The sequence below is a fragment of the Argopecten irradians genome, chromosome 2 (assembly GCF_041381155.1).
Source record: "Argopecten irradians isolate NY chromosome 2, Ai_NY, whole genome shotgun sequence".
Taxonomy (NCBI): Eukaryota; Metazoa; Mollusca; class Bivalvia; order Pectinida; family Pectinidae; genus Argopecten; species Argopecten irradians.
In genome coordinates, this window is record NC_091135.1 from 29,766,730 (window position 1) to 29,792,904 (window position 26,175).

Sequence of the window (26,175 nt, forward strand, 5' to 3'; positions counted from 1 at the left end):
AATAGTAAACAACCAAGTGTGTTTCTCTCCGTTTCCAAATCAGCCGCCAAAATGTTTACTTCCGGGTCATTCTAATTTCCTGACTATTTCTCGTCCGAGATCCGATATTAGTAATAATAATTTTCTGATCAAGGAAATGGAATCGTGGTCATTAGCATTGTCAGATTTTTTTCAAAACAAAATATAATATCGTAAATACAAAATCAAATTATAGAAATATAACCGTTTCCAGTATTTAAGCATATCCGGACTAAAATATTTCCAACCAGATATTACGCACCCATGTGCGGCTAAATGCCAAATACTACCCAATACAACACATTACCACTTGTGTAATACTAATGAAACACTCTTATTTGCCAAGGCCCATCATCCTTTCTGAAACCTTTGTTTTATCCTAGGCAATCGATATAAATTTGGATATGTTATTATTGTTTTTAGGAAACTTTACAGTAATTTTCGAGGCAAACTTTTATACTAGCCGAGTGCTCTACCGACTGAGCTACCTGCAGCTGGTCACCGATGATCGACCCAGTCCAATCCCGCTACAGATACTGTATATGCCTAATATTTCACTTTTCACGGTGTATTTCAACATAGCTAAGTTACTAAACAATGTATATACGTTGGTCCTAACATTAGGTGTAACTGACTGTAGACTCGTAAAATGTGGTGTAGCTTGTAATTTTTTGTGCAAAATATCCGAAAAAAAACCTGTTATATGTTACCATCAATTAGGCCTACTTGTGGGTATTTAGTCGTGCCAAAAAAAACCTCTGACAAGCGCTCAGCTGAGAAGAATTTATATTACTTTCTAGCGTATGAGTGACCGAGGTTCTTAGAGAAGCGATGAAATATATTAGGGAACATGTTTCGTTTCTGTTCACATAGATCAACCCATGTAAACAATGAACACAAATTAATCCACAAACTCATCACGTAAAAATGTCTTTGTAAGTATTAACTTAACTTAACTTAAGTATCATTAAGAATTGATTTTGTAATATGTCTGCAGCTGATTTTGCCCGTGTGAGAGCTCCGTGTGAGCATCACTTCCTGTCTCCGTGAATTGTTCTCATCTGATGATAGGATTTTGTAATAACCTGTCCAACGTTGAGGAAATATGGACATTTTGTGATAATTTCTTAACGACGATCCATGATTTGGAATCCCGGCTGGATCCCGGTTGAATTTTCTCTTGGATGTCTTATACAGATTGTTGATAATCATATACGTTTTTCTGAAATTGGGTGCTGCAGTAGACTTGTATTATTATTGATGGCCAATCAAGTTTTGAAGCTGACACATTACACATTTATAGGTATCCAGACGTTTCCATCTGAAGTGGAATAGTCCTCGGACGGTAAGCTCCAAAGTTGGTTTGCCCCCAAACGGTTCGTCCCAAAGACACTGAAGTTTCGCACCAAATATTAAATAATATGTTACAGGAAAAAATCCAAATGCAACTGGCTCAAAATGAATAAGAGTAATAAAAAAAGCAAATCTGATTAATATATAAAATATAAGGTTGCAGTCACAGCATGTGCATTAATTATCAAAAAAATGATTAACTGACACATTTCAACTTGCAACTTGGAAATGTCATCTGGACAGGAACATTATAAATCAGGATGACCAAAATAATAATGTTTCATTTTTTCGGTGCAATGATAAAAAATAGTTATTTTTACAGCAGAGTTGATGAGTTGACAGGCTCCCATGGCTGTCCCATTGAACCGGCACGCAAAGTATATAGCTCGATCCTCCCCGGCCCCATGAAATATCTTTGGCTAACAAGCTCTCACCATAAAAGTGTTAAAGAGACAATTCACTCAGGCAAATTCTTTTACATAACCAATAAGCAAAATATAGCATAAATGTATTGTTCTACATTTCTTATGAAACATATAACGTAAAACATTGACAAATTCCACAACATTGTTAAGTATTTTAATTAATATCGTTGAAATATCAAATCGTTGATCAATACGATTAAGCTGGTACAATATTATCTCTGTACCCATACCCGAGCCAAAGTCACGCACGTTAAACAAATGAACTACATAACCACTGAGAAGGTGATAAAATGATTTTTAGGCAAGACAATTCACCTAATAAGGTAAACACACTACTGTCAGAGCGATTTGAGCAGTTCTAGCCAAAAGTTGCATTACTTTACGAGCAAGGGACAGGGTTCGGCATACAAGAAGTTCGACCACAGTGTGTAATGGCGGACAGCGAGCAAGTTTGAATATTTCACACACGTGTCACCACCATAGGCGTTTCAGGCATATCACAGTAAAACTGACTGATGTAATTTCCATTAGAAGTTGTTTTATCTGATATATATACAAATTTTAATGTTCTCTTAGAATGAATTGTCCCTTTAATCAATTTGATTTATTCAGGTTATTGACGAGGTGGCGTTCCTCATGGGTTACTACACAAACAGATCAGTGACAGATTTTAGATAATTCAGACTAACATTTGTATGTTTCTAAAATACCATAATTGGGGAAAATTTGGTGTGTTTGTATCAAAATAGGATGGTTAAATTTTGGTGCATTTAAATTGGCGTTTTCCTAGATGCTATGGAAATTTTTGTTGCATAACTTGATTTCATCAAAAGAAAAAATCAAAAGACATATACATCCTGCAACAATGAAAAAACGACGTGATTGGATTTGAGAGCCTTATTGATACTTTGACAATTGTTTGAAATATTGGTTTTCAATAGAAGTGATTTATAGTCACACATCTAATTATATACATGTTTGCAAAAAAAGAGACTCGCACCAGTAACATTATTTTGTTTTTTTTCGGTTGACAGTACAAAAATGTACATCGTATGTTATGTAATGCGATTGAGTAATTTGTCCGATAGTACAATGTACATGTTCACATACCTAATCAATGGCATGTAGATATATTGATCGTAATGTACACGTACAATATTTTACCAAATTTTGGTGTTAAATCTAACGCCAAATAAGTCAAAATATGACCATATCCAAAATATCCCAATTTACGGTAAATGGCTTAATTCGTGGTTCACTAGAAAAAATTCTACGACTAGAATTTGTGTCCGACTACAGAAAGATAAAGTCATGCAGTATATATATGTTACCTACCACTGATGCCCACGATTATTTGAAGAAATAATTTTGTAATTGTGAAAGTTATCATATATAAATTCATCCATAATTTGTTGAGTGCGAAATGTCGATTAAAATTTTGTCACAGGTTGCCAACCATCAAAAGGTGTGGGGTGGGGGGGGGGGAGACAGTTATAAGGTTATTGTGGACTGGAATTTCAATTTTTAGCTCATCTGGTCCAAAGGGCCAAGGTGAGGTTATGCCATGCTGTGGTGTCCGTCCGTCAACAATTGACTTCTTCTTCAGAACCGCTGGTCGTAATTCAACAAAATTTGACTGGTAGCATCATTATTGGTTACTGACTGCAAATTGTACAAATGATGGGGCTAACCCCCAGGGACTTGAAAGCACCGTGGAGAAGGTTAAAGGAATCTGAGTGCACAGGAGGTGTGTACCTCTGACTTAGGGGGCGCTGAGGCGGCATTGGGGGGAGCTCGAAGCGAGAAAATGGCCAACGGTAGTTGTTTATATTTTTTTTTCGATGCAATCATTAGACATAGACATTGAAAGGAAAATTAAAAACCAACAATTTGGGCCTTTATTGCATGTAGAGTGATTTCCATTCTACCGATAAGATGTGTTGATTGAAGCCAAGGATGCAAGATTCGTTCAAGCTAAGCAACATAAGTCATGCGAGTAGGGGCTTGGAGTGATTTGTTTACATTTTTCGCTGTAAAAATACCCAGCATGCGGTGATTTTACGTAGTTTACAATTCGAGAGCCAGACCAATTAAGATTTTCATTAACATTGAAAGGTGCTGTTAGAAGTAAAATTTCTCCATGGCTTGTAAAATGGTTGAAATTTGGCAAAATTTACTCTACGTTAGCGAGGGACGGGATCGATGGGAGACCCTATTTTAGCTGGGAACAGCACATGGGTGGGCCCTGCAGGGTTAAGTTATGTATATATCCATTAGGCCTACATTAATCTGTAGAATGATCTCCTCACTTAAAATTAATTTAGATGAGGTTAATTTCCATATACATGATTTATAAATCATCTACGTCCCTGTTTTTGGCGATATTTAAACCAGAGACATACTTTATTTCTTTCATGCATATAGTTCTACATTGATATTGTAGACAAATAATATTCAATCATAAGCTTTGAAATAAATTTTGATTCACATATTTTATTTATTGATTTGGTTTGTTTGTTGATATGATCATTTCGGATGGAATACCTATCGACATTATATCTACATTGAAATCACGCTAAAGTTGCAGATAATGTGTCATAATTCATGCTGTCAGAAACATTTTAATAGTCAATCTGTTTTAATGCTTTTACACACAGAATATTAAATTACTGTTTTTTATTTTAACCCAGTAAATTTATATTTTACACTTTTGAATCGTATCATTACTTAATTATGTATATACCCCATGCATAGACATATTAACATACAGACACAGATGGGGATACAGGTATATAGTTGTGTAATAATTCCACATAATATTTAGATAGTGTACCTGTCTCAATCTACAGGAACATACCTGTAGGTCTGTTGTTATGACCACCATGCAGGGCCTTTAATTTTCCACGTTGCCCCCATTCGACTCATTCCCTGGGGCCATTCCTTAGCCAAATACCAAATGTAACACCTTACCTGATATGATGATCAGTCAAGCGTCACAGCATGTAGGTATACCTCGATCATTGTAACCTAATTAATCTCCAGGGGGTCCGTTTTTACGACAGCCTAGCTACATCTGTATGTACCTGTATAATTTTAACTAGTAAAATAAAGTCTAGTATGTGTTCAATCAAGACAATACCCCCTGAGCTAACTAACATCCTGGCTCAGGTACCCGGGTATGTAAAGGTATTTTCCAAAGTTGCAACATATTTACTTAGTATTGTAATTAATTACCTGAATGAAAGAAAGATATCTATAAACATAAAACATACACGTATCGCTCAACGGATTTCATGTGTAGTTGGAATATCGAGTAATTGTTATTTTTCAATGAGATTACATGACACTAGTTTATAATTTATAAGGCTAACAAATTACAATATAGCGGCAAATCCTCATTATGAAATTCATAGACGTGCTCACCCATACCTCCGTCCCCAGTATATTCACTATTTCTTCAAATCACCACTGAATTACAACTAAAATTTTGTTACAAATTAATCTACAAACATCTAACATCAATGATGTATCTTTACAAACAGTTTTAAGTACGTAAAACCACCTTATGCTCCGTATTTTGACAGCGACAAAAATGTAAACAAATCACTCCACGCCCCTACTCATATGATTTATGTGGCTTAGCTTGAACGAATCGTGCATCCTTGGCTTCAATTAACACATTTAATCGGTGGAATGGAAATCACTCTACATGCAAAAATTGTTGGTTTTTAATTTTCCTTTCAATATCTGTGTCTATGATTGCATCGTAAAAATGTTAACAACTACCGTCAGCCATTTTCTCACTTCAAGCTCCCCCATATACGGTCTAAGCGCCCCTTAAGTCAGATGTATGCGCCTCCTGCGCACCTTCTCCATGGTAGAAAGGCGGGGCCAAAAGGGGCCAATTTGGCTATTTCCATATAAACCACTTTAATTTGAACTTCTTTGAAACTATGCATGGGATAGCACCCATAATGCAATGGTAACATCTTTATAGGGTGGGGATTCAAAATTGTTCAAATGATAGGGCTGACCCCCAGGGGGCCTGAGGGGCGGGGTCAAAAGGGGTCAATTTGGCTATTTCCATATAAATGACTTTTTCTCTGCAACTGAGCATTGGAGAGCACTCATAATGCAATGGTAGCATCCTTATAGGGTTGGGATTCAAAATTGTAAAAATGATAAGACTGACCCCCCCAGGAGCCTGATAGGCAATGCCAAAAGGGGTTAATTTGGCTATTTCCATATAAGGGTCATTCTACAGAAATTGACATTTTAAGCATAGCTAAATGGAAATTTCAGACTTGAAGCAAATCAATTGCTTTTGTCACAGTAGCAGGAAAACATTGAATTTAATTAAAAAAAAGACTTGTATCACCATTTTCAAAAATTAATTTGACTATATTACAAATTATGTTATGCAAGGTGAGTGAAAATATCATTCCTGTTAATGCTTTTTAAATGATGAGAGAAATTATTCAGATAATTCAATATATAATCTTTATACTGTTTTCCATGAAATGTCAACATAACTTATCAAAGGATACCAAAAGAGCTCAATTAAAATAGATATTAATGCCAATTTTATCATTCTTATGTTAGAAATTGTTTTTAAATTAAAAATTAGGATGTAACATTTAGGATATTTTTAGCCCACCATCATCAGATACCGATAGATTTCGCTGATTATGTTGAATAGATTTCGTTGAATTCGTTGAATATCTTGTAAAATCATTTTTTTTTTCTATTTGTAATGATATGAAGTAGGAGACATTTTGTATATGATGTTTATCAATATCTAGCTTGATGTTTTAGGAAATCATCATCATTAAATAAATATAGCAATTAAGATTATTTATGTATATATCAATATTAATTTGTATCTACTGTTAATATGTAAGGAGAGGGCGTGTATAGGCATGTTGCCTGTTGCCCAATTCCAATTGTATGTAACATCTGACAATAAAATATTCTGAAATGAAATGGTGGGCTATTTAAATCGCTTTTTGTCCATGGTCCGTCCGTCCGTCCGTCCGTCCGTCCGTCCGTCCGTCCGTCCGTCCGTCCGTCGTCCGTCCGTCAACATTTCCTTTAAATCGCTACTAGTCATAGAGTTCTGCATGGATTGTAACCAAATTTGGCCACAAACATCCTTGGGGGAAGGGGAACAGAACTTGTATAAATTTTGGCTCTGACCACCAGGGGGCAGGAGGGGCGAGGCCTAATAGGGGAAATAAAGGTAAATCCTATAAATCGCTACTTGTCCTAGAGTTCTGCATGGATTGTAACCAAGTTTGGCCACAAACATCCTTTGGGTTACCGGTAAAGGGAACAGAACTTGTATAAATTTTGGCTCTGATCCCCTTGGGGGCAGGAGGGGCGGGGCCCAATAGGGGAAATAGAAATAAATCCTATAAATCGCTATTTGTCCTAGAGTTCTGCATGGATTGTAACCAAATTTGACCAGAAATATCCTTGGGGGAAGGGGAACAGAACTTGTAAAAATTTTGACACTGACCCCCTGGGGCAGGAGGGGCAGGGCCCAATAGGTGAAATAGAGGTAAATCCTATAAATCGCTACTTTTTCCTAGAGTTCTGCATGGATTGTAACCAAATTTGGCCACAAATATTCTTGGAAGGGGAACAGAACTTGTATAAAGTTTAGCTCTGCCCCCCCCCCGGGCAGGAGGGGCGGGGTCCAATGGGGAAATAGAGGTAAATCCTATAAATCGCTACTTGTCCTAGAGTTCTGCATGGATTGTAACCAAATTTGGCCACAAACATCCTTGGGGGAAGGGGAACAGAACTTGTATAAAGTTTAGCTCTGACCCCCCGGGGGCAGGAGGGGCGGGGCCCAATAGGGGAAATAGAGGTAAATCCAATAAATCGCTAATAGTCACATATTTCTGCTTGGATTTTAACCAAATTTGGCCCAGAAACATCCTTGGGGTTAACGGAATTCGTATAAATTTTGGCTTGGACCCCTTGGAGCAGAAAGAGTGGGGCAATAGGGGAATTAGAGGTAAATATTCAAATTCCTTCAGAAAAGAAACAATGAACCTGTATTCAGAACATTCCTATGCATTACAAACCAGGTGAGCGATACAGGCCCTCTGGGCCTCTTGTATTTTATTAAAATCCCTACATCACTTCATTTTATTCAAATGTGTTACCTATTTGTTGATGGTCTTATAAATACTTTTTTTAAAGCTTTAAAAAGTTATATAGCAATACGGAATTGGTCATTTATAGGTGTTAAAATTACTGTAAAATGAAAAAATTCAACAAAAATCACATATGTCTTCATTTACCATTGAAGAAGACTATGATCTTCAGTTATTAAGATCAAACTGCATTGCTCTAGCTGGTCCCTTTCTACAGGGACCACAGCTGACAAGAATATAGCAATTTCTGTAGAATGACCCATAAACGACTTCTTTTCAGAAACCAAGCATGGGAGAGCACTCATAATGCAATGGTAACATCCTTATATGATGGGTATTCAAAATTGTACAAATGATGGGACTGACCCCCCGTTGCCAGAGGGATGGCGTCAAAAGGGATCAATTTAGCTGTTACCATATTAACAAATTCTTCTCTGCAACTAAGCATGGGATAGCACTCATAATGCAATGGTAGCATCCTTATAGGGTGGAGATTCAAAATTGTAAAAATGATAGGGCTGACCCCCGGGGGCCTTAGACGCGGGGCCAAAAAGGTTAATTTGGCAACTATTTTCATATATGACCTCTCTGAAACGACGTATTGGTTAGTATATTCGTATGTTATCCATAGCATCATTATATAGTTGGGATTCAAAATCAAACAAATTATGGGGTCAATTTTGCTATTTTCTCTAATTGTAAGAGTCTCTGTGATTTTTGTATCACTATTTACTAAATTACAGAATTACTCCAAACAAAACCCCCCAAAAAAACAGGTGAGCGATACAGGCCCTCTGGGCCTCTTGTTGTATAACTTGTGTAGTACACAACAGCCAACTACCATATGCACCCATTAGTCCCTTTGTAATTAAACACCATTTGTTGTACAGGTAATAACACAAATATTTAAAAGCTGTCTATATAAAATGGACCGTAGATACCACTGACATCTACCACAAAATTTGTATGAAATGACCAAAGCATGGGAAATAACGCCTTGTTTAATATGAGGTGCATTAATAGGGGCCCCAGAAATACAGTATGATATATATGTTTAAAATATGTGCTTCGCAGAATTGAACCTTTGTGTCACTATGACATCATCAATTTTGATGGCAAATTATTATCTAAAGTTGAAGTTATATGTAAATTAAAACACGAATCAAAGTACTCTTAGTTTGTTTCTAGAACTTTTTACAGTAATATGAATGCAAGAGTTAATTAATATATATAATTAGACTATCAAATTACCAGATACTCTCACACAGATTAACTTATACAATATATGTATTTGCAATATATATATATTACATGTGTCAAGTAGTTAAGTCAATATAGCCATTTATCTGGGTGCTCTTAAATAGATCATGAACATCACGACAGAGGTAAAAGAAACGCTGAAGATGGGGATATCAACGACTTCGGTAAGGCCGGGGATGGAGATCCATAGCAATCCCGCCTGTAGCTTTAACGGAGACCGGCAGTGTGAAGATGGCTCCTGTATAAAGGCAGTAGATCTCTGTCGTATGTATATACCTTGATAATACTCAATATTCTGTCGTATGTATATATCTTGATAATACATAATATTCTGTAGTATGTATATACCTTGATAATACTAAATATTCTGTAGTATGTATATACCTTGATAATACTAAATATTCCGAGTATGTATATACCTTGATAATACTAAATATTCTGTAGTATGTATATACCTTGATAATACTAAATATTCTGTATGTATATACCTTGATAATACTAAATATTCTGTCGTATGTATATACCTTGATAATACTATATATTCCGAGTATGTATATACCTTGATAATACTAAATATTCTGTCGTATGTATATACCTTGATAATACTAAATATTCTGTAGTATGTATATACCTTGATAATACTAAATATTCTGTAGTATGTATATACCTTGATAATACTAAATATTCTGTGTATGTATATACCTTGATAATACTAAATATTCTGTAGGTATATACCTTGATAATACTAAACATTCTGTGGTATGTATATACCTTGATAATACTTAATATTCTGTATGTATATACCTTGATAATACTAAATATTCTGTGGTATGTATATACCTTGATAATACTAAATATTCTGTCGTATGTATATACCTTGATAATACTAAATATTCTGTAGTATGTATATACCTTGATAATACTAAATATTCTGTAGTATGTATATACCTTGATAATACTAAATATTCTGTCGTATGTATATACCTTGATAATACTAAATATTCTGTAGTATGTATATACCTTGATAATACTAAATATTCTGTGTATGTATATACCTTGATAATACTAAATATTCTGTCGTATGTATATACCTTGATAATACTAAATATTCTGTAGTATGTATATACCTTGATAATACTAAATATTCTGTCGTATGTATATACCTTGATAATACTAAATATTCTGTATGTATATACCTTGATAATACTAAATATTCTGTCGTATGTATATACCTTGATAATACTAAATATTCTGTCGTATGTATATACCTTGATAATACTAAATATTCTGTATGTATATACCTTGATAATACTAAATATTCTGTAGTATGTATATACCTTGATAATACTAAATATTCTGTATGTATATACCTTGATAATACTAAATATTCTGTCGTATGTATATACCTTGATAATACTTAATATTCTGTATGTATATACCTTGATAATACTAAATATTCTGTTGTATGTATATACCTTGATAATACTAAATATTCTGTATGTATATACCTTGATAATACTAAATATTCTGTAGTATGTATATACCTTGATAATACTAAATATTCTGTATGTATATACCTTGATAATACTAAATATTCTGTCGTATGTATATACCTTGATAATACTAAATATTCTGTGGTATGTATATACCTTGATAATACTAAATATTCTGTATGTATATACCTTGATAATACTAAATATTCTGTGGTATGTATATACCTTGATAATACTTAATATTCTGTATGTATATACCTTGATAATACTAAATATTCTGTAGTATGTATATACCTTGATAATACTAAATATTCTGTGGTATGTATATACCTTGATAATACTAAATATTCTGTATGTATATACCTTGATAATACTAAATATTCTGTCGTATGTATATACCTTGATAATACTAAATATTCTGTATGTATATACCTTGATAATACTAAATATTCTGTAGTATGTATATACCTTGATAATACTAAATATTCTGTCGTATGTATATACCTTGATAATACTAAATATTCTGTAGGTATATACCTTGATAATACTAAATATTCCGAGTATGTATATACCTTGATAATACTAAATATTCTGTCGTATGTATATACCTTGATAATACTAAATATTCTGTAGTATGTATATACCTTGATAATACTAAATATTCTGTAGGTATATACCTTGATAATACTAAATATTCTGTCGTATGTATATACCTTGATAATACTAAATATTCTGTAGTATGTATATACCTTGATAATACTAAATATTCTGTAGGTATTATACCTTGATAATACTAAATATTCTGTATGTATATACCTTGATAATACTAAATATTCTGTAGTATGTATATACCTTGATAATACTAAATATTCTGTAGTATGTATATACCTTGATAATACTAAATATTCTGTAGTATGTATATACCTTGATAATACTAAATATTCTGTATGTATATACCTTGATAATACTAAATATTCTGTGTATGTATATACCTTGATAATACTAAATATTCTGTATGTATATACCTTGATAATACTAAATATTCTGTGGTATGTATATACCTTGATAATACTAAATATTCTGTAGGTATATACCTTGATAATACTAAATATTCTGTGGTATGTATATACCTTGATAATACTTAATATTCTGTAGTATGTATATACCTTGATAATACTAAATATTCTGTATGTATATACCTTGATAATACTAAATATTCTGTTGTATGTATATACCTTGATAATACTAAGTATTCTGTCGTATGTATATACCTTGATAATACTAAATATTCTGTAGTATGTATATACCTTGATAATACTAAATATTCTGTCGTATGTATATACCTTGATAATACTAAATATTCTGTAGTATGTATATACCTTGATAATACTAAATATTTTGTCGTATGTATATACCTTGATAATACTAAATATTCTGTAGTATGTATATACCTTGATAATACTAAATATTCTGTCGTATGTATATATCTTGATAATACTAAATATTCTGTAGTATGTATATACCTCGATAATACTATATATTCCGAGTATGTATATACCTTGATAATACTTGATATTCTGTAGTATGTATATACCTTGATAATACTAAATATTCTGTAGTATGTATATACCTTGATAATACTAAATATTCTGTAGTATGTATATACCTTGATAATACTAAATATTCTGTCGTATGTATATACCTTGATAATACTAAATATTCTGTAGGTATATACCTTGAATACTAAATATTCTTGTATATACCTTGATAATACTAAATATTCTGTAGTATGTATATACCTTGATAATACTAAATATTCTGTAGTATGTATATACCTTGATAATACTAAATATTCTGTAGTATGTATATACCTTGATAATACTAAATATTCTGTAGTATGTATATATACCTTGATAATACTAAATATTCTGTCGTATGTATATACCTTGATAATACTAAATATTCTGTGTATGTATATACCTTGATAATACTAAATATTCTGTAGTATGTATATACCTTGATAATACTAAATATTCTGTAGTATGTATATACCTTGATAATACTAAATATTCTGTCGTATGTATATACCTTGATAATACTAAATATTCTGTCGTATGTATATACATGTACCTTGATAATACTTAATATTCTGTGGTATGTATATACCTTGATAATACTAAATATTCTGTATGTATATACCTTGATAATACTAAATATTCTGTATGTATATAGCTTGATAATACTAAATATTCTGTATGTATATAGCTTGATAATACTAAATATTCTGTCGTATGTATATACCTTGATAATACTAAATATTCTGTAGTATGTATATACCTTGATAATACTAAATATTCTGTAGGTATATACCTTGATAATACTAAATATTCTGTCGTATGTATATACATGTACCTTGATAATACTAAATATTCTGTCGTATGTATATACCTTGATAATACTAGATATTCTGTAGGTATATACCTTGATAATACTAAATATTCTGTGGTATGTATATACCTTGATAATACTAAATATTCTGTGGTATGTATATACCTTGATAATACTAAATATTCTGTCGTATGTATATACCTTGATAATACTAAATATTCTGTTGTATGTATATACCTTGATAATACTAAATATTCTGTAGTATGTATAACCTTGATAATACTTAATATTCTGCTATCACTCATACATGCAACTATAGACCTCTATCGAAGTATTATACCCTCTATCCATCATCTACAGGTGTTACTAAAACTAGGTCACTGTGACATTTGACCTCTGTAAAAAAAGCCTGTCTTTATTGGCTTTATATCCTTTGTTATTAGGCATTGAGAGTTCATACTTGACATGTGGGTCTATCTACGTGTGTTATTTATTAAAACTAGACCACTGTGACCTATACTTTGACATTTGAACTCAGTTAAAGAAAAAGCTTGTCCATCTATATTATATAAAGAATTTCATCTTAACTGGGTCAATCAATAACTACTGGTTAAGAGTTACTTTTAGTGGATGATAAAGTTTTACATTGTTTGCTTGTGTTTTGTAGCGGAGGAACAGTTGATGAACCAGAACACTATCCTCATAATGATTGTTGTTGGATTGGCTGTTGTTATCTTCCTCATTGTCTTATACTGTTTCCAGCAGCGCCAAAGAGTAGGCACCCGGCGTAACGGCTGTAGGTATCTTAGCCTCATGATCGATTTGGGGATAAGGTCTAGGCAGATTGTATAGGTATAGGCACATAAAATACAAGAAGATAAAGTTGCAGACATAATTATTTTGATGTGGAGTGAACAAAAATTTTAATTGGTTTGATATGCAAAATACAAATTTAAAAAGGGCAAAAGATAAATTTTGTAATTTGGTTAAAAGATATTGTATTATTGTGTAATTGATCTGTGTTTTCTTTTTGAAGCTTTTACAGATGGTAATCGGGATGATGAGGATCATGCATCTTTATACATGCCACCTCCGACATATGAAGAGGTAGTTACAACAGATCTTTATCCGCCTACACCTCAAATGAGGCTCGCTCGGGTAAGTCACACACCTCAAATGAGGCTCGCTCGGGTAAGTCACACACCTCAAATGAGGCTCGCTCGGGTAAGTTACACATCTCAAATGAGGCTTGCTCGGGTAAGTCACACACCTCAAATGAGGCTCAATTGTATAAGTCACATACCTCAAATGAAGCTCGCTCGTGTAAGTCACACACTTCAAATGAGGCTTGCTCGAGTAAGTCACACACCTCAAATGAGACTCATTTAGATAAGTCACACACCTAAAACGAGACTCACACGGGTAAGTCATACACCTCAAATGAGGCTCGCTCGGGTAAGTCATACACCTCAAATGAGGCTCAGTTGTAAAAGTCACATACCATAAGTGGGGCTCTCTAGTGCAAGACACACACCTAAAGCGGGACTCTCTAGGGTAAGTTTCACACCTTAAGTGGGGCTCTCTAGGGTTGTTATCGCGATTTCTCATAAAGTTCTGAAGGGATCATTTTCAAATTTCATATTTAGGTTCCACTAGGGCCCTAGTTGTGCATATTGAGATTTGAGACCAAAGCGGTTTACAAGATGGCCGCCAGGCAGCAATCTTGGATTTTGATAGTTAAAGTTTGTTATCACTATTTTTCAGAAAGTACTAAAGGGATCCTTCTCAAATTTCATATGTAGGTTCTTCTAGGGCCTTAGGTGTGCATATTGCGATTTCGGACCAATCGGTAAACAAGATGGCTTCCGCTATTTCTCAGAAAGTACTGAAGAGATCTGTCTCAAATCGACATAGCGTTGTTATTTTTCGGGTCGATCTGAAATCCAAGATGGCCACCACAGCTGCCATCTTGAAAACACATTTTTAACTTCTTCTCAAGTTCTAACGGTGCGATTTAGCTGAAACTTGAATGAAATAATCCTGACATGGTCCCGATAAAGTGTTATTATTATGAGGGTTGATCCGAAATCCAAGATGGCCACCACAGTCGCCATCTTGAAAACACATTTTGAACTTCTTCTCAAGTTCTACTGGTGCAATTTTGCTGAAACTTGCATGAAATGATCCTGACATGGTCCCGACAAAGTGTTGTTATTTTTCAGGTCACTCTGAAATCCAAGATGGCCGCCACAGCCGTCATCTTGAAAATACATTTTTAACTTCTTCTCAAGTTCTCCCAGAGCGATTTGGCTGAAACTTGCATGAAATGATCATGACATGGTTCCAAATCGGCCGCCAGGCAGCAATCTTGGATTTTGATAGTTAAAGTTTGTTATCACTATTTTTCAGAAAGTACTAAAGGGATCCTTCTCAAATTTCATATGTAGGTTCCTCTAGGGCCTTAGGTGTGCATATTGCGATTTCGGACCAATCGGTAAACAAGATGGCTTCCGCTATTTCTCAGAAAGTACTGAAGAGATCTGTCTCAAATCGACAAAGCGTTGTTATTTTTTTGGTCGATCCGAAATCCAAGATGGCCACCACAGCTGCCATCTTGAAAACACATTTTGAACATCTTCTCAAGTTCTACCATTACTATTTCGCTGAAACTTGCATGAAATGATCCTGACATGGTCCTGACAAAGAGTTGTTACATCTCTGGTTGATCCCAAATCGAAGATGGTTACCATGACACTATATCTAATTAATTTCCTATATGATTATTGCCAAGGTAGTCAGATGACGGTTAAGGCCCTTGGGCCTCTTGTTATATTTGAAGTTTGTTACCGCTATTTCTCATAAGTACTTAAGTGATCTGTCTCAAATTTTATATATACTTGTAGTATGTTTGAAAAAGTTTGAAAAGCAGCGAAAAATTCCTCTTTCCATTATCAGACATAGACATTCTTTGGTGGGTGCCAAGATCCCTCTGGGATCTTTTGTTAGTGTATAACTGTCTACAAGTACAGTATAATGCTAGTCTTGTTGTAATTGAAGTAAATAAATTTATATTTTTATCATGTTGACCATGTTTTGTATTTTTGTAAGAGTTGTTGCCCTTGATACAGAAACCGCTTGAAGCTCTATTTTAGTCTGGTATTTGATTATTCGATAATTAAGCCAAAACAAAATTGTTTTGTGTAATTCAACAAACATTATGTTTTTACTTGTGATTGTTCGCATACAGGTTAATAAATCGTCAATCAGTGTCGAAGCTCTGGATATATTCTCATATGATGTTATATTTTTTTACCTCATTTTTGATTATTTGCCATTAAAACATTTTCCGTTGTCACAATTTATCTCTTGTTATATTCAGATACAAAAATATTTTCAGTGTGAAAAAAAAAATTTGTTTTAATATTTTGAATTTATTTTTAGGGGAGAATGACGTCTTCTGAGGAGCCCCCTATGACCCCACCTCCAAATTACGATGCAGCTTTAACCATCCTTGCCAGGAGTCATGAATCTGTGTTTGGAAAAACACCATTCATGAGACGAAATTCATCATGTGTATCTCGTCGAAGTTTCTCTGTGGATAATGTAAACAATGTAGAGGTGGCTCCCCCAACACCTGTCAATGTGAATGTGACTACCATTGTTGAACAAGACAGTGATAGTTGTGATAAAACTACAATAGTTATCACTGACCGGTGACCCCAGTTTACAAGTCATCACTGACCGGTGACCCCAGTTTACAAGTCATCACTGACCGGTGACCCCAGTTTACAAGTCATCACTGACCGGTGACCCCAGTTTACAAGTCATCACTGACCGGTGACCCCAGTTTACAAGTCATCATTGACCGGTGACCCCAGGTCATCATTCACAGGTTTGGTGACTCCAGAGGAAGCCATATTGGTATGGTTTAAGAAACTAAAGTTGTGTCCAGATGACAAGAGGCTTGATATGTTGTCCTGTATCAGTCACACAGTGTCATTCCTCAGTTAAACAAATGTCCTCACTTTTATGCCCTGTCCATAAAATGGAGGCCATATTGTGACAGTATTACCAATGTCCTGTCTCGTGTCATGTCACATCCCATCCCGTCTTGCCTCGCTTATATAAATGGAGATGGAGAGATTTACAGTCAAACCTGTCAATAACAACTGCTGAAGGAGAGACAGAACAAAGGACACTATAGACAGGTTGTCTTTATAAACATATTGGTTTGAAATGTAACAGAAATGGCAGACCTGCTATTACATATCTATAACATGTACTGTGTGTTTTTAGGATTTATTATGTCTGTACATGTATATATATATGTTTATACATATATATATATAAAGATTGTCTGTCTTTCTGACATTACTACATGTAGTTTATTAGGTCAATCGCCTCAGTGGAAGTCTTTTAAAAAGTGACCCATTCTAATCGTCTTTTGTCTCTATCGTCGTCCATCTTCTCGTGCCTCATCTGACTTGTGTCAGTAATTAATTTAGATTTTCTTCTTTTTCTCCAAAACTGGTGAAGCAAATTCAGTGAAATTTTGCTCAAACTTTACAAGACATAAGACCAATCAAAATTGTAAATTATATGACCACACCCCCAGTGGGCTGTGGGAGGGTTAAGTGATAAAATTGACTGAAATTTCAAAAATCATTTTCTCCATTCACAGATGTATGTAGTACTGTAGTAGAATCAAATTCTCTTCATAGATTGAAAGGTCTTACGGCCCTCTACTGTTAATTTCATGGCCCTGGGGTCTCAGATTTTCCCCTTGGGAGGGAGTCAAATTTACTATTTTTTATATATTTATAGGTAAAACACATTTATGAGCATTATTTGCTCAATTGTCATAGGAAATGAGTCAAACTGGATTAGAATTATTAGCCTGGATAGCATTTATACATCACATTCAGATTTGATTGAACTAAATACTCTTCATAGTTTGAAAGGTCTTACGGCCCTCTACTGTTAATTTCATGGCCCTGGGGTCTCAGATTTTCCCCTTGGGAGGGAGTCAAATTTACTATTTTTTATATATTTATAGGTAAAACACATTTATGAGCATTATTTGCTCAATTGTCATAGGAAATGAGTCAAGCTGGATTAGAATTATTAGCCTGAGATAGCATTTATACATCACATTCAGATTTGATTGAACTAAATACTCTTCATAGTTTGAAAGGTCTTACAGCTCTCTACAAAATTGTTAATTTCACTGTCATGGGGTCTCAGATTTCTCTCTAGGGAGGGTGTCAGATTACTTTTAGATTGTAAAGGTAAAACACATTTATAAACATTATTTGCTCAATTTTCATAGGAAAATAATAAAACTCATATTATTATTAGTGAAAGATAGCATTGTAACATCATGCTGACTGACCTCCAGGGGACCAGAGGGATAGGGCCAAAAGGGGGCAAAAATGACTGAAATTTGAAAAAACCTTCTGAATTCACAGATTTGATGGAACCAAATACTCTTCATAGATTAAAAGATCAAATTGATAATATCACCAACTGACTTCATGAGCCTGATGGGCCAATTGAATGATGTTTGCATCGATCAGTATGATTTTGTTTCATTCTGAACTCAGGTGACTGTTAAGGCCCCTGGGCCTTTGTCTATGTTACCATAGATTGCATAATCAATAGGTTTTTTTCTTGTGCCAAAGAAATTGTTTCTGTGGGAATTTGGGGCTCACACTATCTGCAGAGTTAATAGTGGATATAATGAAAAAGTATAATTGTAGGTCATGAAAGACTAGTACTGTAAATCAACCAGAGAGGTGTTACATTATGTTAAAAATCATGGTGAGTTTTTCAAGTCACCAACTTTAATAAATTATCATATTGCGCTTTTTATCGAGTGTGTAGCTATACACAGAACAGGGAATAAGAAAGAAGTCTCAAAACACAATAGGGTTGTAAATGTGTGAGAGCTGACAGGATTTATTGACTATCTCATTGGAGAACCTTGTTGTTGTTCCATGTTAGAAATATAATGCTTGATAGATAAAGCTTTACTTGTGTATTACGGTAATTGATAATTTATTGATGTGACATTTTTTTCCTTGTCCATTTATTGATAAAGAAATTCTTTCATACTTTGGTTGATTGACAAAGCGTACAGACCTGATTAGTTATGGCTTCATGAATATATGTTTTCTTTGGTCATTTAATATGTGTGGCCGATACAAAGAAAATGTTTATACATGAATTCTGTAAATATGTTTCTACCACACTGCATGCCATGCAGTGATGTGTGATGTTCAAACCTCTGACCATCATTGCTACAGCTGTTGATTAACAAGAACTACTTTTTCCTCAAGGTCATGTCACCATTTGTCAACATCATCAATAACTGAGTGACGTCATACTGCTGTACTCTGACCAGCACTTTCACGGTACAAACTACTGTTGAAATGAGATATGTTGTGGTGTCAAAATCTTTCACATTTGCCAACTGTTGTATACAATTGAACTGAAATTCTTCTAGATGTTCAATGTCATGTCTTGTTGTACAAGGATTTTACCGACGGATTTGGTAGATTTACCAAACTAGGTTCAGACTTTAAAACACTGATTTGAATATTATTTAGCGGAAAGTAGATGTCACCATTCCCTGAGAATGCTTGTACATATACTAGTCTAACAATAAGTTTTAAGTTCAAAAAGACATTAAGTAAGCAATATGATTAAAAACTAAATATTAATGGAGTCTATATTTATGAGTGCCTTTTTACTGATGGAAATATCACTACACCTTAACTATTTGCATAATATTATGTCGGCATATACATGTTAACCTTATCCTTGCAATATTTCTATCTGACTTGTGGTTGTTGAATATTTTTTATACCACACTATTCAGTACTAGTTATTTTTTAAAAGTTATAAAAGCACTTGTTAAAAGCTTGTGTCTTAATTTGTAACTTTTAATAAATAATTAGCTTATATGGAATAAATTCCATACCCAACAATTAATCATTCTGTATCCCCTATTTATACATAAATAATAATAAATATAGAGTGACAGCTGGACTAGTGTAATAAGGTTTGAGTGCAATATGGATTTTTTGGTAATTTTGGTGCTGGTATAATGTGGTATCTGGAGTTGCACTGTTCCCTAATTATAACCCCATATATGGATCCACTGTAAAGCCAGAAATTTCCTTTTGTGTATGATGTCATACATTGTATATGTCCCAGGTTTTGTCCTCTATTTTTAGCTCACCTGGCCCAAAGGGCCGGTGAGCTTATGTCAGGGCGCGGCGTTCGTCGTCCATCCGTCTGTCAACATTTCCTTTAAATCGCTACAAGTGATAGAGTTCTGCATGGAATGTAACCAAACTTGGCCACAAACATCCTTGAAGGAAGGAAGGGGAACAGAACTTGTATAAATTTTGACTCTGACCCCCCGGGGGCAGGAGGGACGAGGCCCAATAGGGGAAATAGAGGTAAATCCTATAAATCGCTACTTGTCCTAGAGTTCTGCATGGATTATAACCAAATTTGGCCACAAACATCCATGGGGGAAGGGGAACAGAACTTGTAAAAATTTTGGCTTTGACCCCCCAGGGGCAGGAGGGGCGGGGCCCAATAGGGGAAATAGAAGTAAATCCTATAGATTGCTACTTTTCCTAGAGTTCTGCATGGATTGTAACCAAATTTGGCCACAAATATCTCTGGGAGAAGGGGAACAGAACTTGTATAAATTTTGGCTCTGACCCCTTGGGGGCAGGAGGGGTGGGGTCCAATGGGGGAATTAGAGGTAAATATTTGAATTTCTTCAGAAAAGAAACAATGAAGCTGTATTTAGAACATTACTTTGCATTACAAACCAGGTGAGCAATACAGGCCCTTTGGGCCTCTTGTTTATAGTGAGTTATGTCCCTGGCTTATGAAGAGTTGTAGTTATGTCCCTTTCCCATGAAGAGTTGTGCCCTTGTAATGCTATCCTCTATTCGACCCTAACATAATGATCATGTTAAAGGTCATTGGTAAATAAACGTATCATTATCAGACAAAGATTAAAAAGAAATGTTAAAATTTCATTTTCAATTTCAGACAAGGATTTACAATATTTGTGCTTCAGTTTGACTTATTTGCTATCGATGTGAAACCTACCTATAACAGTGTTGTACATGGCACACTAAGTCTGCGCGATGAACACACTGTTTTTGGTATGTAGTTGTACTTGTCATCATACAACTGTCAACAATGTACAAGTAAATCTAAGAACATTTTATAACCATGCAAATATGCTTGTTTTGTATTCACTGTACTTTGTATCTTATGTGTTTGTGATTTGGTGCTATACTGTCAAACAGTAATGATTTAATGCCTTTGTATTTTTTAAATAGGCCGTATTATAATGTAGGTCCCAGTAAAACAAAACTAGTCTTATCTGCTTATCAGCACAAGCAGATTTTATTTACTAAGGAATTATTTTGATTAAGAATCAAATTTTCCATATATATATATACGTACATGCAGCCATTGAAATATATTTCTCTACATTCATTTTGGCAGTCAGATTATAGGCTTTTCCTCTCCAGTCATCATGTTTGCTTCATTGGTTAAACCTTTCATTCAAACACCTCATTAAACATGGGCTCATATTTAACATGTAGGTTACCTGAAGAAGGGCTACCAATTTTTCTCATGAAGACCCCTAGAGATCTTATACTGGCTCTATAGCTTGCTGGGATGAAGGACTATCAAGTTTGTTCTAATGATGACCTTGACCTTCAGCACACTTTTGACTTCTGATATCTTTTTATTTGTTATTTTCCAAAAGGTCCATGATATTTATTTTTAATGAACGAGTTTGTGTATAATTTAGTAAGATGACTATTTAGGCTCTTAGCCTCTGATACATCTATACAGTTGAACCTCATGATTATCCATAATCCTTTAAAATGCTACTAGTCTAGAGCTCTGCATGGATTGTAACAAAATTTTGCTAGAAACATCTTTGGGGAAGGGGAAGTTTGTATAAATTGTGGCTCTGACACACACACACACTTACTTAGAGGTAAATATTTTAAAATCCTACAGAAAAGAAACAATGATCCTGTTTTCAGAACATTGCCTAGCATAAACCAGTGAGCAATACAGGCCCTCTGCGCTTATAGTTAATCAAAAACCGAATTGAAAGTAATTTGTTGTTTATAACCTTTCTCACTATGTGTTCAGACTTTCTAAAGCAGTGGGATGTTACTGCCATCAGTAAAAATTTTACATTTTACACTTCTGTAGCATTAAGCTCCAGTTCTACCGCTGCGATTCAGCTTGAACTTGCCTGAAATTATCCTGACATGGTCCTTACCAAGTTTTGATGATTTTTAGTTTGAACCGAAATCCAAGATGGCCACCACATTTGCCATTTTGAGTTAAGTTTTACTGGTGTCATTTAGCTAAAACTTGCTTGGAATAATCCTGACATGGACCTCCCAATCAAGTGATGTTATTTTTCGTGTTAGACAGGGCAGCCATCTTGAAACGTATTTTGAACTAACCCTTTGCTGAAACTTGCCTGACATGATCCTGAAATGATCCCCTCCATGTTTTGTTACTTTTTGGGTTGTTCACAAATCAAGATGGCCACCATGACACCATGTCTAATTAAATTAATTTCCTATTTGACTGTGACTGATTTGACCGTTAAGGCCCATGCTCATATTAATTTAATTATATTGGACTCGGAGGTATAAAGTAAATTAAAATTAAATAGGTTAATTAGCAGTGATACCATTTCCATGTAGACAGCTGTATTCAGTCTAAGACCATGTTCATAATGTAACAAAATTGTTGTACATGTATAAATACATATTTTACATGTTAATATGATCTAAAAACATTTTTATTATTTTTGTTTGTTTGTTTGTAAGCAAGAATTAACACCAGAGTGTGAGATATAATAACTAAATTATATATCACACTCATTTTTCAAAATTTGGTGGTCTTACATTATACATGTATTTATGTACAGTGCTAACTTTTGTAGATTTAAGGTGTAAAATTTTGCATTTAGGTATACATATTTCTGTGGTAAGTCTGTGGTAAGTCTGTGGTAAGTCTGAATTTTTTTTTAAGTAATGATGTTCAGTTTGTTATTGTTATATATTTATGGTACAAGAACATGGTATTTTCTTACTGAGCTGACACACAGCCATCTTGTGATACAGTGTATATATATATATATATAGTTATTAATGTGGTTCTTTTGATCGTTGAGCAATTTTAACAATCCCTAACTTTCTATACTGCATAGATTACACATAATGATATGTTTATTTGTTGTACTTATGACACCTTTTTTGTTTATAGAGATGTGTAACATATTTCTGCATGTACATATATCTTTGTTTATATATTTAAAATACAGTAAATTATTTGTTGAGCCAGTAAGTTAAAGAAATATGATTAAAGATGCTCCACTGCAGACAGAACATTAATGATACTTTTGATACATTTGAACCCTAACTGATGTTACATATAAAATAAATACATATAAAACATTTTATTTTGCTTTTGTTACATGCCCAATCAGTGCTTCATTTCATAAAGGACATAGTGGATAGTGCCATAGATTTTTTTCGGAATACAAGAAAAAAAATTCTGGATACAATTAATTATTTTTTGATATTTTTTGTTGAAGTAAAATAAGAAGCTCAAAGTTTTCAAAGGTGGTAATGGTTTGAAGTAAGTATTCATTGGAACTGAAGATAAATACTAATTTGTCTGCTCCTTTTTTTTGATAAAGAAAACAATACCATCCGTCAGCAATGTTGCATCTTTAAGCATTGGTTGTCATATTTTTTACACGCATGATAGATTTTGTACATGTCACAAACATAGAGTGTTCTAGAATATCCAATAGTTCGTATTAAGCATACCATGCTAGAACATAGAGAATATGGACAAATCTAGATAGATCAAGTATTCCTTAACCTTTTATACGTCTTTAGTTCCTTTTTCATTTTATAGACTTATTTACATATATGTGCATGTCATCATGAAACAAACAAATCCATGTATACATGTACAATGTATGTATGGTATTGCACATCCTCGGTACTCCAGGGATTACTATCTTTCTCGTCATATCCATCCCAGGAATATGTCATAGCAAAACTGAAGGCAGTAGAGCCTACCCAGGCAGGTTGGTCCTTTGAAGTACATGAAAAGAATTGAATAATGGCACACAGTGGTTGAATGCTATTCAAATTGCCGTTCGTTCATTGTCCGTCCATTCTTCCGTCCCTTTCTTAACAATTCTTGTTAATGGTGAGATCTATCTTTTGGTTCTACTAGGACTCTAGTTGTGCATATTGCATTTTGGGACTGATCGGACAACAAGATGGCAGACAGGTAGTTATCTTGGAACTTGAAATGAAGAAAAAAATTGGTGGGCCCAAAGATTCCTCTGGAATCTTTTGTTTAGTCCTAAAGTCTGAACTGCCTCCATGTTTACTATGAGATAGTCCCAGGGTGGATATTACATCGGTGATAGTAACCTCTGAAGAATCAAGGATGGGTATTGTATCATGAGATGTATACAAACATCATAAAGACACCTTATCATTTCATATGCTACATGTAAATAGGATTATTTTCATTTTGCAATTTAACAACAAAATAATGATATTGGCTGAGGATGATGTTCACACCTTTTGTATATTTAAAACTATATGAGTATGAAACTTCATTAGTACGTTCAAAAGCCGTAATTTGTGTATCTGAAATGACCTATCTGAGAGTAGTCAGTATACTTCAGTATGACAGCGATAATGTCCTTTATATGGCTTTGACTACCTTTTAAGGAGATGTTGGACAATAAACCAAAGATTTGTCTTTTTACTTGTTTGTTTGTTATTTTTAGTAAATAAATTATACATCTACTATTGGTAAAATTGTTATCATACACTTCGTCTGGGTGATACTGGTCGATATGAAGGATACTAATTTTTTTTTTTTATTCTTCATCGATATAACAGTATCAGTAAAGAGCCCTATTTTTTTCCCTTTTATTTGGTCATCTGATCCGAAGGGTCAGGATGACCTATTGTCATCATGCACAGTCCGTCTTCATTCCAGGTCACAGGAGTCAAATAGGCTAAAATCTTTAAACAACTTCTTCTCAAGAACCGAAAGGCCCAGGATACTCATATTGGGCCTGCAGCATGCTGGGATAAAGTGCTACCAAGTGTGTTCAAATAAATGACCTTGACCTTCATTCAAATATGCTTAAATTCCTTTAAACAATTTCTTGTGAATAACTAAGAGGCCTAGAGACCTGATATTAGGCCCGTAACATGCTTGGATGAAGGGCTATCAAGTTTGTTCAAATGAATGACCTTGATCTTCATTCAAGGTCACAGGGGTCAAAAAGGCTAAAATCTTTAAACAACTTCTTCTCAAGAACTAGAATGCCCAGGGTACTGATATTGGGCATGTAGTATGCTGGGATGAATGGCTACCAAGCTTGTTCAAATAAATGACCTTGACCTTCATTCAAGGTTACAGGGGTCAAATTGGCTAAAATATTTTAAACGACTTCATGAGATTAAGTAGGAGGTCTAGAGACCTGATATTGGGCCTCTGACATGCTGGGATGAAGGGCTACCAAGTTTGTTCAAATGAATGACCTTGATCTTCATTGAAGGTCACAGGGGTCCAATAGGCTTAAATCTTTAAACAACTTCCCAAGAACCGAAATGCACGGGATACTCGTATTGGGCCTGCAGCATGCTGAGATGAAGGACTACCAAGTTTGTTCAAATGAATGACCTTGACCTTCATTCAAGGTCACAGGGGTCAAATAGGTTAAAATCTTTAAATGACTTCTTGAGAATAACTAGGAGGCCTAGAGACCTGATATTGGGCCTGTGACATGCTGGGATGAAGGGCTACCAAGTGTGTTCAAATGAATGACCTTGATCTTCATTCAAGGTCACAGGGGTCAAATATGCTAAAATCTTTTAACGACTACATTGTATTGTGCTAATAGTCAGATGACCGTTAAGGCCCACGGGCCTCTTGTTTACCAATATTTTCTGG

General features: G+C 34.3%; 1 protein-coding gene across 1 annotated transcript; it reads left to right on the forward strand.

Moving 5' to 3' along the window:
- The first annotated feature begins 829 nt into the window (after positions 1 to 829).
- On the forward strand, positions 830 to 24,973 carry LOC138315086 (uncharacterized). Its single transcript, XM_069255821.1, has 5 exons — positions 830 to 953; positions 9,325 to 9,484; positions 13,769 to 13,897; positions 14,138 to 14,259; positions 16,543 to 24,973. The coding sequence occupies exons 2-5, from the start codon at positions 9,328 to 9,330 to the stop codon at positions 16,816 to 16,818; spliced, it is 684 nt and encodes a 227-aa protein (XP_069111922.1). The 5' UTR covers positions 830 to 953; positions 9,325 to 9,327; the 3' UTR covers positions 16,819 to 24,973.
- Positions 24,974 to 26,175: the final 1,202 nt, after the last annotated feature.